This window comes from Mustela erminea, chromosome 1 (genome assembly GCF_009829155.1).
Source record: "Mustela erminea isolate mMusErm1 chromosome 1, mMusErm1.Pri, whole genome shotgun sequence".
Taxonomy (NCBI): Eukaryota; Metazoa; Chordata; class Mammalia; order Carnivora; family Mustelidae; genus Mustela; species Mustela erminea.
In genome coordinates, this window is record NC_045614.1 from 186,139,908 (window position 1) to 186,153,760 (window position 13,853).

Sequence of the window (13,853 nt, forward strand, 5' to 3'; positions counted from 1 at the left end):
ACTCAGCGGAATTCCCTGGAGATTCATATAGATTCATTTCATATAGATTCTCTGGTTGCATGTATCAGTAGTTTATTCCTTTTTTTTTTTTTTTCCTGAATGGTATTTCAGGGTATGGATATACCATGGTTTGCTTAGTCATATACCCATTATAGATGTCAATATTGTTTCTAGTTTGGGGCTATTATAAATAAAGCTGCTTTAAACATGTGTGTGTAGATTTTGTATGGCCATAAATTTTAATTTATCTAATATAAATGCACAAAAGTGCAGTTACTGGATCATATAGTAGTTGGATATTTATTTGAGTAATTGGATATTTAATTTTTTAAAGAAACTGCCAGACTTGTCCAGAGCAACTGTACCATTTACATTCCCACCAGCAATGTTGCAAAGATCCAGTTTCTGTATATCCTTGCACCTATTTTAGTCATTCTGTAGTAGGTATGTAGTGATATCTAACTATGGTTTCAAAATTTGCATTTCCTTAGTGGCTTATGATGATGAACATCTTTCCATGTTTTTATTTGCCTTCTCTGTATCCTCCTTGATGAAATGTCTATTCATATCTTTTGGCCATTTTCTAATTGGATCATTTGTTTGCTGTGGAATTTTGAGAGTTCTTTATATAATTTAAATTAAACTCTTCTATTATATATATGGTTGGTTTTCTCCCAGTCTGCTGCTTCTCATTTTATCCTATTCATGTGAACTTTGACAGAGCAAAAGTTCTTTGTCTATATTAAATTTGATAAAATCCAATTTATCCTTTTTTTCTGATAGAGACCTTTTTGGTGTCGAGTCTAATATTTTCTGTTAAACATTTTATACTTTTATATTTAAGTCCATGGTCCATTTTTAATTAATTTTTGTGCAATTAATATTTAAAACTTAGTTTCTTAGTTCAAGTTTCTTTTCCTTCCTTCTTTCTTTCTTTCTGCTGATTTTCGACTTTTCAAGCATGATTTGTTGAAAAGTCTATTCTTCCATAGAATTGTCTTTGCACATTACTCAAAAATCAAGTGGGCATATTAGTGTGGGTCTGTACTTTAGTGTCAGATTGTTGCTGTATCTAATTACCACAAAAGTGTCTTAAAACAACACAACTTTACTGTTATGTAGTTCTCATAGTTCTGTAGGTCACAAATCTAAAATGGGTCTTACTAGACTTGACAAGGCCTCCTTTATTCTGGAGGCTCTAGTTCCCTTGCCTTTTCTGAAGGCTTCTAGGTTTTGGAAAGCCACCTATACTCCTTGGCTCATGGCTCCTTCTTCCATCTCCAAACCCAGCAAGGTAGCATCTTCAGATTTCTCTCTTACTCTGACAACTCAGGAGAACTGACAACTCCCCTTTTTGAGAAAGATCCCTATAATTACATTGGACCCATCCAAGTTATTCAGGATAATCTTTCCATTTCAATGTATTTAACTTTATCATATCTCTAAAGTCCTTTTGCATGTAAGACACCATGTTCACAGGCTCTGGGCATTAGGATGTGAACATCTTTGGGTCGTCATTATTCTGCCTAACACAATCTGCTGTCTGGTGTCTTAACGATTCACACTGAAATTATGAGAGACGGCTAAGCACATCTGAATTCCATAGGCCAAAAATCAACAAAGGAAGATTCAAGGAGGCCTAAACCCCATGTCTTGTACCAGAATTTGCCCTAGTTTTGCATTAGTTGCTGTGTAAAAAATAACCACAAATCTAATTTCTCAGTTGCTATTTATGGTTTCTTCAGAGGACATCCATCCTATTCCAAGGTCCCACCCCCACTTGAGGTAAAGGATTGCACAGAGATCTGAATATGGAGGAACAGGAATCATGGGGACCATCTTAGAATGCTGCCTATCAGAGTGCAATTGACACTTTGGACAGAAGAATGAATGCATGCTCAAAGAATCTACTGAGTAGAAGAAAGAGGCTATTTTTAGGAATAACTTCCAAGAGCACCAACTTTATAGGCTAGGCAGAGGAACAGACACTGCAGGATGCCGGAAAACAAAGCAATCAAGAGTTTCACACTGGTAGGCTGTGAAGGAAAGTGCTTCAAGGGAAGGGATAGAGTCAGCACTCTCAACATGTACAACAAATACTTGCCTGAGAAAGAGAAATTATTACCTAAGAGACAGTCATCCACAATCTTGGCAAGGTCATTTGCGTCAAAAGGGAGGAGAAGCCAGATTGTAGACTGAGTGATAACTAAAGTGGAGAAAGAAATATGTGGTCTGTAAAGATGGTAATTATTTCATTATAATTAGCCTTTAAACTTTGAAGTAACAGTTGTTTTTTTTTTTTTAGTTATCATTTTTTTAAAGAATGGAGCAAAGCATTATTCCTCCTAAAATTTTCTTTATTCAGCCTAAAAATGTAGCAAATATATCTCTGTCTTGTGAAAGTGACAGAAAGATATGTGCACAATAACACTTCACTGTGGTCTTAATCAAGAGGTAGCAGAGGAAAAAAAAGGTTGAAAAAAATCCTAAAATATAATGATCACATCATCTGCACAAAGGCCAAAGCACACACCCCCACATACCACATCAGTGTCATTTGGTCAGTCTGTATAAAAGCTGTGATTTTAGTAAAAGTTTAACCAAAGATACTTTGCAGCACGGTTACCCTTGTATCTATATGTCAAGGATTGATACGATGGATGTCCTCAGATAGTGACTTAAGGTAAGAACAGTAATGGTTTATTCAAATTATTTTCTCTCTTGCATTTAGCTACTTAAAGAGTTTAAAGATGAAGATTGGAATATGGGCAATATTGTGTACACACTCACAAACAGACGCTACCTGGAAAAGTGCATTGCTTATGCAGAGAGCCATGATCAGGTAAATGAAATTAATGTGTATAAATTAATTGTGTCTCTCTCTGTATTTATTAACATATCTAATACAAACATCTTAATACAAATTTCTATAGTTTAATACAGTTCATATAACTTGTATCTATCTTTACGTCAAAACTCATACTTGAAAAACATTTTTAAAATTATTTTGCAAATCTATAAATTCCAGCTTCAAAATGCAGTACTATTTTTACTCTGCCAAACTGTAATTAAAAATTGAAAATGACAGTTGCAAGTGTTCTCTTACATGTTTTCCTTTGTTGTAACAAGAGAAATGTTGGTGCTGATCCAGGTTAATTTTAATTTCCATTTTAGATATCCTTCTAGAGGGTTTCTTTTATGCCTTCTGACAAGCTTTCATCATTCCCATCCCCCCGACCCCCACCCCCTAATCGCTCAAATCTCTTGCTGAGTAATCACCCTGACCCCTGTTTGGTTAGGTTTGGCCCTTCCTTTCTAATGCAACCTGAGGTATTTTCCAAAGAGCAGAGTTCATTTCGTCAACACAGATCTTTTGATTGAATCTTCTCATTCAAGGCCACTCATATTCTGGCCTAAGGCACAGTTTCCACTTTCATTCTCTGCTCAACTCTCCAAGCATTTTACTCTTCAGTATGATTACATTCCTACCCATTCCTGAATAGGTCAATCTTGTTCTAATCTTGCAGTTTCCCCCACACACCAGCAAATGTCTAGAGCACCTGGGAAGCTTCTATAAAGTCCTACCACCCTGCCTCAGATATCATATTCTCCCTCAAGACCTCATCTAGCTGTATAGGGGGAAATAGTTCCCTCATCCTCCTTCCTTTCCTCACATTTTGGGCAGAACATTTGTTTCTCTTACCTTTAGATTTCCAGCCTTAGCACTGTGACTGCTCCTAGTGGTTGTCCAATAACCCTAAGTAAATGCAGGAACAAAGGCCATTTAGTTTTTTAAATCCCTATTAATCCTCATAAGCATAAGCAACAAAAAATATGCTCTTCATACATTAAAAAGGAGAGAATAGAAATTTTTGAAATTGTTTGCATGGGGCTCCTGGGTGACTCACTCAGTTAAGCATCTGACTCTTGATTTCAGCTCAGGTCATGATCAGGGTCCTGAGATCAAGCCCCACATCTGGCTCTGTGCTCAGCATGGAGTCTTCTTGAGAGTCTCTCTCTCCCTCTCTCTGCTCCATCCCTGACTCACATTGTTTCTCTCCTCTCTCCCTAAAATGAATAAATAAATAAAATCTTTTAAAAAAAGAAATTATTTGTAGTATGTTTACGAAGAAAATTGAAGCTCAAACAATAAGTCTGTTATTTTTGCAGAAATTGACCATTTAAGGTAGAGAAGTACATTTTCAGGTGTCCTCTTTAGTTAGTGAGAAAGTGTAAGTAGACCAGAGGTTAGCTACTAAGGCCCGTGGACCAAGTTCTGCCTGCTGCCTGTTTTTGTAAAGGTAATTGGACACAGCCATATTTAACTGCGTATATATTATCTGTGGCTGCCTTTGAGCCAAAATGGCAGATTTAAGTAGTGGAAACTGAGAAAGTGGCACACAATGCCTAAAATATATACTGGGTAGCCTTTACAGAACGTTTTCTGACTCAGGATATAAACCTATATTAAATTTCTTATCTTCCAAATCAGGGCGCAGCTTTCTTTTCAACTTAAATTGGCCATAAAGCAGATCAACTAAATACCTACAAAAAATGAGACCCAAAAACTAAAAAAATCAAAAATGGATAATTTGAATTTAAGCATGGAAGAACTCTTACCAAATACATAAAAATATGAAAACTAAAATACTTGTATAATTTCTTTACATTGCACATTTCTAGCAATTATAATAGATTTTGAGCTCTCTAGATATGTTTACTTTTATATAAATGAATAAAAGAATAAATGAATTGATTAAACAAATTGAAAATGAAACAAATTATTTTCATATTTTTATCCCAAAATGTATAGAAAATTATAGACTTATCAAGAATTATTTCATATTTTAAGATTTAGGTAATTTTGCCTTTTATTACCAATTGTCAGAATGTATAAAAAGATTCAGGTTTCCTAGTTCTTTCTAAAAGCGAAAACACGGTGCCTGGTTGGCTTAGTGGTTAAGCATCTGCCTTCGGCTCAGGTCATGATCCCGGGTCCTGGGATGGAGCCCCACATCAGGCTCCCTGCTCAGCGGGGAACCTGCTCCTCCCTCTTTCCCAACTCGTGCTCTCTCTCTCTCCATCTCTTTCTCTCAAATAAATAAATAAAATCTTGTAAAAAAAGCAAAAATACATTGACTCTTAAATCTGATGAAATTATAAAGATGTATGTTTATAATGAATAATACAGAAAAATATGCATCAGGGTAGAAATCTAAGCAGAAGTTACAAAAATAATTTTAATAGAATCATAGATTGAAGAAATAAACACAGTTATAGGTAAGTGTATAATTAAACAATTCCAAACAAGGGAAAAGGACAGATTGTTTAAGAACATTATTGCTGAGTCACCTGGGTGGCTGAGTCAGTGAAGCATCTGCCTTTGGCTCAGGTCATGATCCTAGACTCCTGGGATCAAGCCCCGCATCAGGCTCCCTGCTGAGCGGAGAGTGTGCTTCTGCCTCTGCCTGCCTCTCCGCCTGCTTGTGTTCTCTCACTCTCTATCCCTCTGTCAAATAAAAAAATTTAGAAAAGGAAAAAGGAAAAGAACCAGTACTGCCTAGTAGCTATTTAACAAGTATATATACATTGTCTTCAAACTTTTTTAACAATGGAGCTTATTATTGAATCTCGTTATATAGCACCAAAGTTACATGTCGGATTGAAGCTGCATTGTATTGGTGCAAGTTATTAGTCCACTAGGGCTGCCATAACAGAATTCCACAGACAGGGTGGTCTACACAATAGGAATTTATTTCTCATAATTCTGGAGGTTGGTAGTCCAAGATTAAGGTGTCAGCAGGTTCATTTTCTCCTGAAGCCCCTTCCTTAGGCTTGTAAAAGGCCATCCTCTTCCTGTTCTCACATTGTCTTTTTTTGTGCACAGTCATTCCTAATCTCTCTCCTCTTCTTCATATAAGGACTCCACTCTTACTAGGTTACAGCCTCACTCTCATTCAGTCTCAATTACATCGGCCCTCTCTTTAAATATAGCCACATTGGAGGTTAAAACTTCAACATGAATTTGGGGAGGGCACAGTTCGGTTCATAACTGCACACATTCACTTTATAAGTTTAGATTTAAAATATTTATCTATAAGTCAGAGAACAAAGAGTCAACTTTGATAAAGTGAAATAGTTTGACTGCAAGTAATATAGATGACAATTACCATCTAATCAAACTCTGAAAATCCTTATGCCAGGAACCATATTCTGAGCTAATTCTTTCTTGGTCCTTAAAAATAAGGACAAAACCCACAGAATGAGTAGATATTCTTCTAACAGCATTTTAAAAAGTCATTTTAATCAAAATCGCTTAGAGATTATAACACATTTGTAAGGAAAAATATTTTTTTCTAAAAATGAAAATTATTATAATAGGGTAAGGAGGTTATGGTTTTATCTCATATATGTTTCACTATTATTTTTTGTCAATGAAAAATATTTTGCATTAGTTAGCCATTTGTTAACCATAAGTAGTTCAGATTGTTAAGAAGCCTCCCTTCTGCTACTCAGGATGTTTCGGAATTACCTGACCTATTTATCAACTGTTATGTTTTCATATAAAAACAAACTAATTTTAGATTAGATGTCAAATTGAATGAGAAAGCAAATTTTAGATTTTAAGGAAAAGCTGTCAACCCTCTGCTGAAGGGGACAAGGGTCCATTTTACTATATTTATGTACATATTTTATATATATAAATACATATACATAAATATAAATACATATACATATAAATGATTTTTAAGAAAGTCTTCTATTCTTTCAAAACAAACAAAGTCATGGTAATGCAAACTATTTTAAAAATTTATTTAGTATTCTCAACATTATAATAAATATTTATTCCAGTTTTCAGAGAACATGAAGCTTCAGCTCAGGTATAAGAAATATGCAGGTGGCTTATGCTGAGTTTTCACCAAGCTCTTTAAAAATAAAAATCCATCCTGAAATAGATGGTGTTGATCTCTGACCAGCTCACCTCATTTTACCCATTCACCTTCTGCATAGAAAGCAACTATTAGAAAACACATGAAATTAATACTAATTCAAACACCTCTCCTACATTGTTTCCCATCCCGTGTAATCATGTGTTATTCTGGTATAAATCACAAGTGCTTAGTACTTATTCTTTGCATTTATCTCAGTGACTTTTATTTCCATAGGCACTCGTTGGAGATAAGACACTGGCATTTTGGTTGATGGATGCTGAAATGTATACCAACATGAGTGTTCTGACCCCGTTTACTCCAGTTATCGATCGTGGAATACAGCTTCATAAAATGATTCGACTCATTACTCATGCCCTCGGTGGGGAAGGCTATCTCAATTTTATGGGTAAGTATGAATTGAACACATACCCCATCTATGTTCAGAATGTTAACTAATATTACATATGACATAAATCATCTAGAATAGTTTGAATTACTGCTCAGATTTAAAACAGAAGATTACAACTTTGTTTCTTTCATACACTGTCATCTATAAACTGCACAAATTAAATTACTATGAGATCATTGTTATACTAATGTATGGTGCAAGAGTAGTCTAATAGCTGTCATCTTAGTTAATTTTTTTTGTCAACAAGTGGGATGAGCTATTTTTAAAACTTATAATTATTCTGAATTTAAACATTGGAGTTTACTTTATTATTTTAGTGCTTTCACATTAAACGTAAGAAAGATAAAATTGTCATGCCATAACATATCAAGCTAAGTTTATTGGTTTTTGAGGTAATTGTATATCAGTATGTTTATATTATAAATGTGAAAAACCAAGGCAAAGGATATTGTAATAGACATATATATTTTTTTTTTTAAGAGGAACACTATGGGGGTGCCTGGATGGCTCAGTGGGTTAAGGCTCTGCTTTCAGCTCAGGTCATGATCTCAGGCTCTGCTTTCAGCTCAGGTCATGATCTCAGAGTCCTGTTCAGCTCTCTCCTCAGCGGGAAGCCTACTTCTCCCTCTCTCTCTGCCTGCCTCTCTACCAACTTGTGCTCTCTCTCTCTCTCTCTTTGTGAAGTAAATAAAATCTTTAAAAAAAATAGGAAAACTATGAATAGTCAAAGGTCTTTATTATCCGAAGGATCTTGAAAAATGAAATACAGAAGTCAACTAATAATATTTTCTGTTCTATTTGGTCTAAAACTGTCATTTGAGCATTTGAGTTTTAGATTTCACCAGTTTTCACACTAGAGAGAGATAGAAAGGCTGGGAAGTATATATGAAAGGCTGACTTATTTTTCTATAGTAAAAACTTTAGAGTTTCAAATTAATTCATTTCTATCTGGAAGTTTTTTTAAGGAACCTCAGATTGGACTTTTAAAAGTCTCTGTAGGGGCGCCTGGGTGGCTCAGTGGGTTAAAGCCTCTGCCTTCAGCTCAGGTCATGATCCCAGGATCTTGGGATCGAGCCCCGCATCGGGCTTTCTGTGGAGAGCCTGCTTCCTCCTGTCTCTCTGCCTGTCTCTCTGCTTGCCTCTCTGCCTACTTGTCATCTCTGTCTATCAAATAAATAAATAAAATCTTTAAAAAAAAAAAAGTCTCTGTAGATAAGTAAGTAAGTAAGTAAGTATCTCTGTTGTTTGCTAACAAGGTTAGAAAGCCCAGCCATATAAACTATACACCATATTTCACCTGTATGGCCTGTACCTTTGGGTGTGTTCCTCTTTTAATATTCCTGAGTTGTCCAGAAGTGACCTTCCCAAGGAGGGAGACTATACTCAGCCAGTCAGGTCACAGGCCAGGTTCCCTGAGTAGACTTTGTAGTTGTTAAATTCATAAATAAAAGTTGGCCTCAGTTCTTTAAAAGCAACTGGTCCTCCCTGACCCAATAAATATTGTTCACAAATATAGCTTTTCCAGTAAGGCCTTATTTGTACAATCAGTTTATTCGATTATATCCTAATAAAAAGATAGGGTCTATGAACCTATATAAATATGTCACCATGTAAAGTAAGAAGAAGTGGGGCTTTAGTGAGAGATTTTTTTTTTAAATGTTTTATTTCATTTACAAAAGCAGTTCATGAAGTTATTACAGTTGAAGATCACTTAAAAAAACAAACAAACAAACAACAGATTGCACTTCTGTGTATGTGTGGAAACTATAACAGTTTTCCAAACAGAGAACCAAAATAAAACCTCCGAGTTCATGCAGTCAGTCCTATGTCATTAATTCTTAAAACACACTGCATTCAAAATTCTAGTGATCTTGGAGCACCTGGCTGGCCCAGTGAGTAGAGCATGCAACTCTTGTTTCTCAGGGTCGTGAGTTTAAGCCCCACGCTGGGCATGGAGCCTACTTTAAAAAAAAAATTACTAAAAAGAAAAAAAAATCCTTAAAAAAAAAAGAATTCTAGTAATCTTGACTCAATTTACTGCTTTAGTCTGGAAGTTGTGTAGGCAACGTCAATTTAGAAGCCTGTAACTAATGAATGGAGAGGGTGGGTAGTTCGAACTACGTAATAAAGTCCTTTCCCTGAGACTGTCATCCTTTGTTGAAGACAGTTCTAGCCTATAGCACGTAACAGAACCTGCAGGCAAGCATCAGACTATCAATACATGACAGAGATTTAACAGCTCTAGTTAAATATTGATAATTTTTAAATAAGAAAAGTCTGATGCAAATTCATGCTAAGAATTATTTCCTGAGTCTTGGTATATATTCCATGAGGGTAAAAATGGGTCATGGACAGCTAGGATATTAACAAATCTCAGTAGCTTCATAAACTTTTTGAAGTATTTATTAATAGTCAACTGCATATATTCTACCTAGGGCAAGCTGAGCATCTCTTCTGTTTTGGAAACTCTTCCCATAGTAACAATAAATAGTAACAATAAATAAACATAATTATTTCTAACATCTCTATAAGGTCTATAAAGTGAATATATTTGTGGTATCTAATATAACCTTGAGATTATTTTTTGCTATAGGACTAAGAGAGCTTTGAAGTTCTATTCTGTCCTTAAAACAAATGGCTCCTAATGCTTAACACCAGTATTAACACCTTTTTTTTTAATTTCCTCTGTCTTATTATCTAAGTCTTAGCATTTCTTCACAGGTATTAAAATCAGTAATCTCCAAATAGCTCTAAAATTTCTGATTATTGGTGTTGTTTTATGAAGTTTAATATTTCCCTGTGAGCTATCATGACTTTATATATATTTTTTTCTATTTCCTGATCATGTCACTGTCCTGCCTAATGGCTTCAATGACTAGTGTCCTCCAGCTGACCTGTAAGTCTCACATTAATGGTCTCCTGTGGGTCTCCGTGTTGATCGCTCTGCTCCAGCCAAGCAAGCCTTCTTTCAGTTCATTGAATGTACTAACCTCCTTCCATTCTGAGCTCTATACATTTGCAGTTCTCTTTTCTCTGAATCATTCCACTCAAACACACCCTCCCATACCTGAGCAAATCCTTCATCTGCAAATCTCATTTCCTTGGGGAAGCTTTTCCTAAATCCTCATGCTATGCTAATTTTCCCTGTTATACATTTTTATATTACCCTATACTTACCTTTCAGGGCACTTAAAAAAATTACATTTAAAAAACTATTAAATATATTACTCTTTTGGTAAATTTAAGACTCAGTGAAAATAGGGGCCATCTGTATCTTAGTCACTATTATATCTCCAGGAACTAGTAGCAACTGGCACAATATCTAGCACATCACAAGGCTTTCAATTTTTCTAAAAAAAGGATATCAGGTAGATGTATATGTATGTAATAAATAGATAAATAAATATATATATATTTATAAAAAATACAACCTTGTAATATTTTTAGCAGTAGTTCATTAGTTGCAATCACCAGTTATAGTTATAAGCAGAGTAATTTTTTTTCAAGTGGTATGTAAGAAATTAATATTTAAAAAGATCAATTTAGGAAATTTTTTGAGATTGACTGAAGAGCAACCTGGTTGTTTATTCACATTTTAGGCATTTTTAAACTTGTTCACTTTTTGGAATTTTATTTTTATTTTTCTTTAGTAGAAGAAGTTGTTAAGAGAAGAAGTTATAGTTTATTAAAACATGTTTACATACATTCATTAGGCACTTAGATATGTGTTCTATTCATAACAAATTATTAGGACCAACACTAATTTCCTCAGAATGATGCCAGTTTGGCTGTTTTGTTTTGTTTTGCTTATTTTTTGTCTTATATTGTCCTAATTTTGAATTTCAATAATTTTTTTCTCTCTGATTAAAGGAGAGGAATATTTGCTGTGAATTTTTTATTTGCTAGACTATTTTAACTGGCTATGAATAAATACATTTATATTTCTTATTCTTCTACCATGTAATCATCTGAAAGAATCAAATACAGTAGAGGGGAGCAGGGATGGCTAAATTATGTTTATATTTTTATCATTGATCATAAGAGAGTTAAAATAATAAATATGAATGAAAGTAAATTTATATTAACATGGCATTCTGTATTTTCTAAAGCACTTTCATATGCATCATCTAACTTAATCTTCACTTTTTTTTTTTTTTTTTAATATCATGTCTTCGTTTAAAAGAAACCTTGGGAAAAAGTTAGAGGTGTACTAAGGTATGGTAGGTCAATGTCCCAAGTCACATTTTGCCAAAACTGCAACTCACGAAGGTAAAGGGGCATGGGTAATGTTGTACAGCTAGAAAATACTGCAGCTGGTTGGTGGTCTTTTCCTTCTGATTTCCAATTTGAGAAAATTAAAAAAAAATTTTATATCAATATGTAGATTAGCCACCACAGTATAATTAATGAATATCTTTTAGGAAAAGGTAGAGCAAAGCGATTAAAAATACACTCTGAGGGGAAATCCAAGAGCTCTAGCTGCGTGACTTGGCTGGGATGCATTCCTTCTGGGCCTTCGTTTGCTCAGGGATAAAATGAAGTACCACCCGCCACAGGGGACCGTTTTGAGGGTGAAATTATTTAATATGGATACAAGACTCAGAATATTGCTAGGCACATAGCTCGTTATTAACTTTTATTTAAATTAAGTTAGTTGAATTAAAATTAAAATTATGGTTAACTTTTTAATATTATTAATTATTCCATTAAATAAATAGGTCCTGCATACTTTTGTTCCTGTTCCATCTAAGAGTATTTCTTCAGAATCTTGCCTAATGGTACAATGCTTAAAATAAAAATATCTTAAAATGTTTCATTCATTTCCTCTTTAAAACATGAGTAAATGCAATAATTCTTTGTTAGAAATCAAGTAACATTTTCCAAGTTGATATATGGGGTAAATTAAACCGTATCTGTAGTAAGTCTAAGAGTAAATATTAATTCTTTTGATTTTAATTCATAGTGACATTTACTGAATGTTACTGCCAAAACAGCTTACTTAGCTTTCATGTATGAAGGGGTCTGAGGGTTACCTCAGCTAGTTTTCATTTCTAGAATGACTTCTAGGATATATATTGATCGGTTAACATTTATTATGTATCTACTATATGGTATCTGTGTATTGGTCTTTGTGGGCACTAGATAAAACTTAATGTTTTTCCAGCATACCTATACAGAGAATTCCTATATACACAGAAACAGAGATAAAGAAGGCAGATTGATTTAAAGTAAGTTCAATTTTAAAAGTTAGTAAATTTGAGATACATATCAATTTAAACTACTAATTTAACATATGCATAACACATTCTAGATTGTGTTTTAACACAATTTGTAAAATTCCTTCATGCTCCAGACATTTATATGTATCCACTGTGTACCAAGCATTGCTAAGTGGCAGATATTCTTAGGTGAAAAATAGTTCTTGCCCTCAAGGTCTCAGAACCCAAAAGGGATTACAGACAAGTAAGCAGACAATTATCTTTATACTAGTGCATGCACTAGATACAGTGATAGAGATAAGCAGAAAATGTCATATAAATATGTAGGAAACTGGGTTAGGACATTGTTGGTGGAACTTTTAAGCAACTTCAGTTAGACAGATGTAGAATAGAAAGGCACAAGGAGGCCTTGCTATGAAATCAAAGTCAAGTAGGAATAAGACTGATGTACTGGAGTAAGATTGAAGTCATTTGGAAATATTAAACTTCAAATAAATTAAAAAACTGGGTATTCATCCTTTCTGATGGAGGCATAAGGGACGGGGGGTGGGAGGTTGGGGTACCAGGTGGTGGGTATTATAGAGGGCACGGATTGCATGGAGCACGGGGTGTGGTGCAAAAATAATGAATACTGTTATGCTGGAAATTAAAAAAAATAAAAAAATAAAAAAAATAAAAAATAAATAAAAAAAATTAAAAAATAAAAATTAAAAAACTGGGTCTATGGAAATGAATTTAGTGATCATTCCTTGATTAGAAAGTTAAATGAAAAAATGTGGTTGTTGGGGTTCCTGGGTGGCTCTGTCAGTTAAGAATCTGCTTTCACAAGATGGGATTGGGAGGGAGACAAACCATAAGTGACTCTTAATCTCACAAAACAAACTGAGGGTTGCTGGGGGGAGGGGGTTTGGGAGAAGGGGGTGGGATTATGGACATTGGGGAGGGTATGTGCTTTGGTGAGTGCTGTGAAGTGTGTAAACCTGGTGATTCACAGACCTGTACCCCTGGGGATAAAAATATATGTTTATAAAAAATAAAAAATTTAAAAAAATTAAAAAAAAAAAAAAAAAAAAGAATCTGCTTTCAGCTCAGGTCATGATGTAAGGGTCCTGGGATCAAATCCTGAGTCAGGCTCCCTGCTCCTCCCTCTCCCTCTGCCTGCCTAGCCCCTGCTAGTGCTCTCGCTCTCTCTCTCTCTCTCTCTCTGTCAAATACATAGGTAAAATCTTAAAAAAAAAAAAAAGTGGTTAGCATCACTTTAAAGTATCATGAATTCTTCAGTAAGAAAGACCC

At 34.6% G+C, this 13,853-nt stretch overlaps 1 protein-coding gene across 1 annotated transcript in view; it reads left to right on the plus strand.

Moving 5' to 3' along the window:
- The window catches only part of GBE1 (1,4-alpha-glucan branching enzyme 1), a 271,683-nt gene that overhangs the window by 195,989 nt on the left and 61,841 nt on the right, over positions 1–13,853 (plus strand). Inside the window, exons 11-12 of the mRNA XM_032352229.1 lie at positions 2,732–2,842; positions 7,167–7,338. Of these exons, the coding sequence (XP_032208120.1) occupies positions 2,732–2,842; positions 7,167–7,338 (283 nt within the window). The remainder of the gene's footprint in view (positions 1–2,731; positions 2,843–7,166; positions 7,339–13,853) is intronic.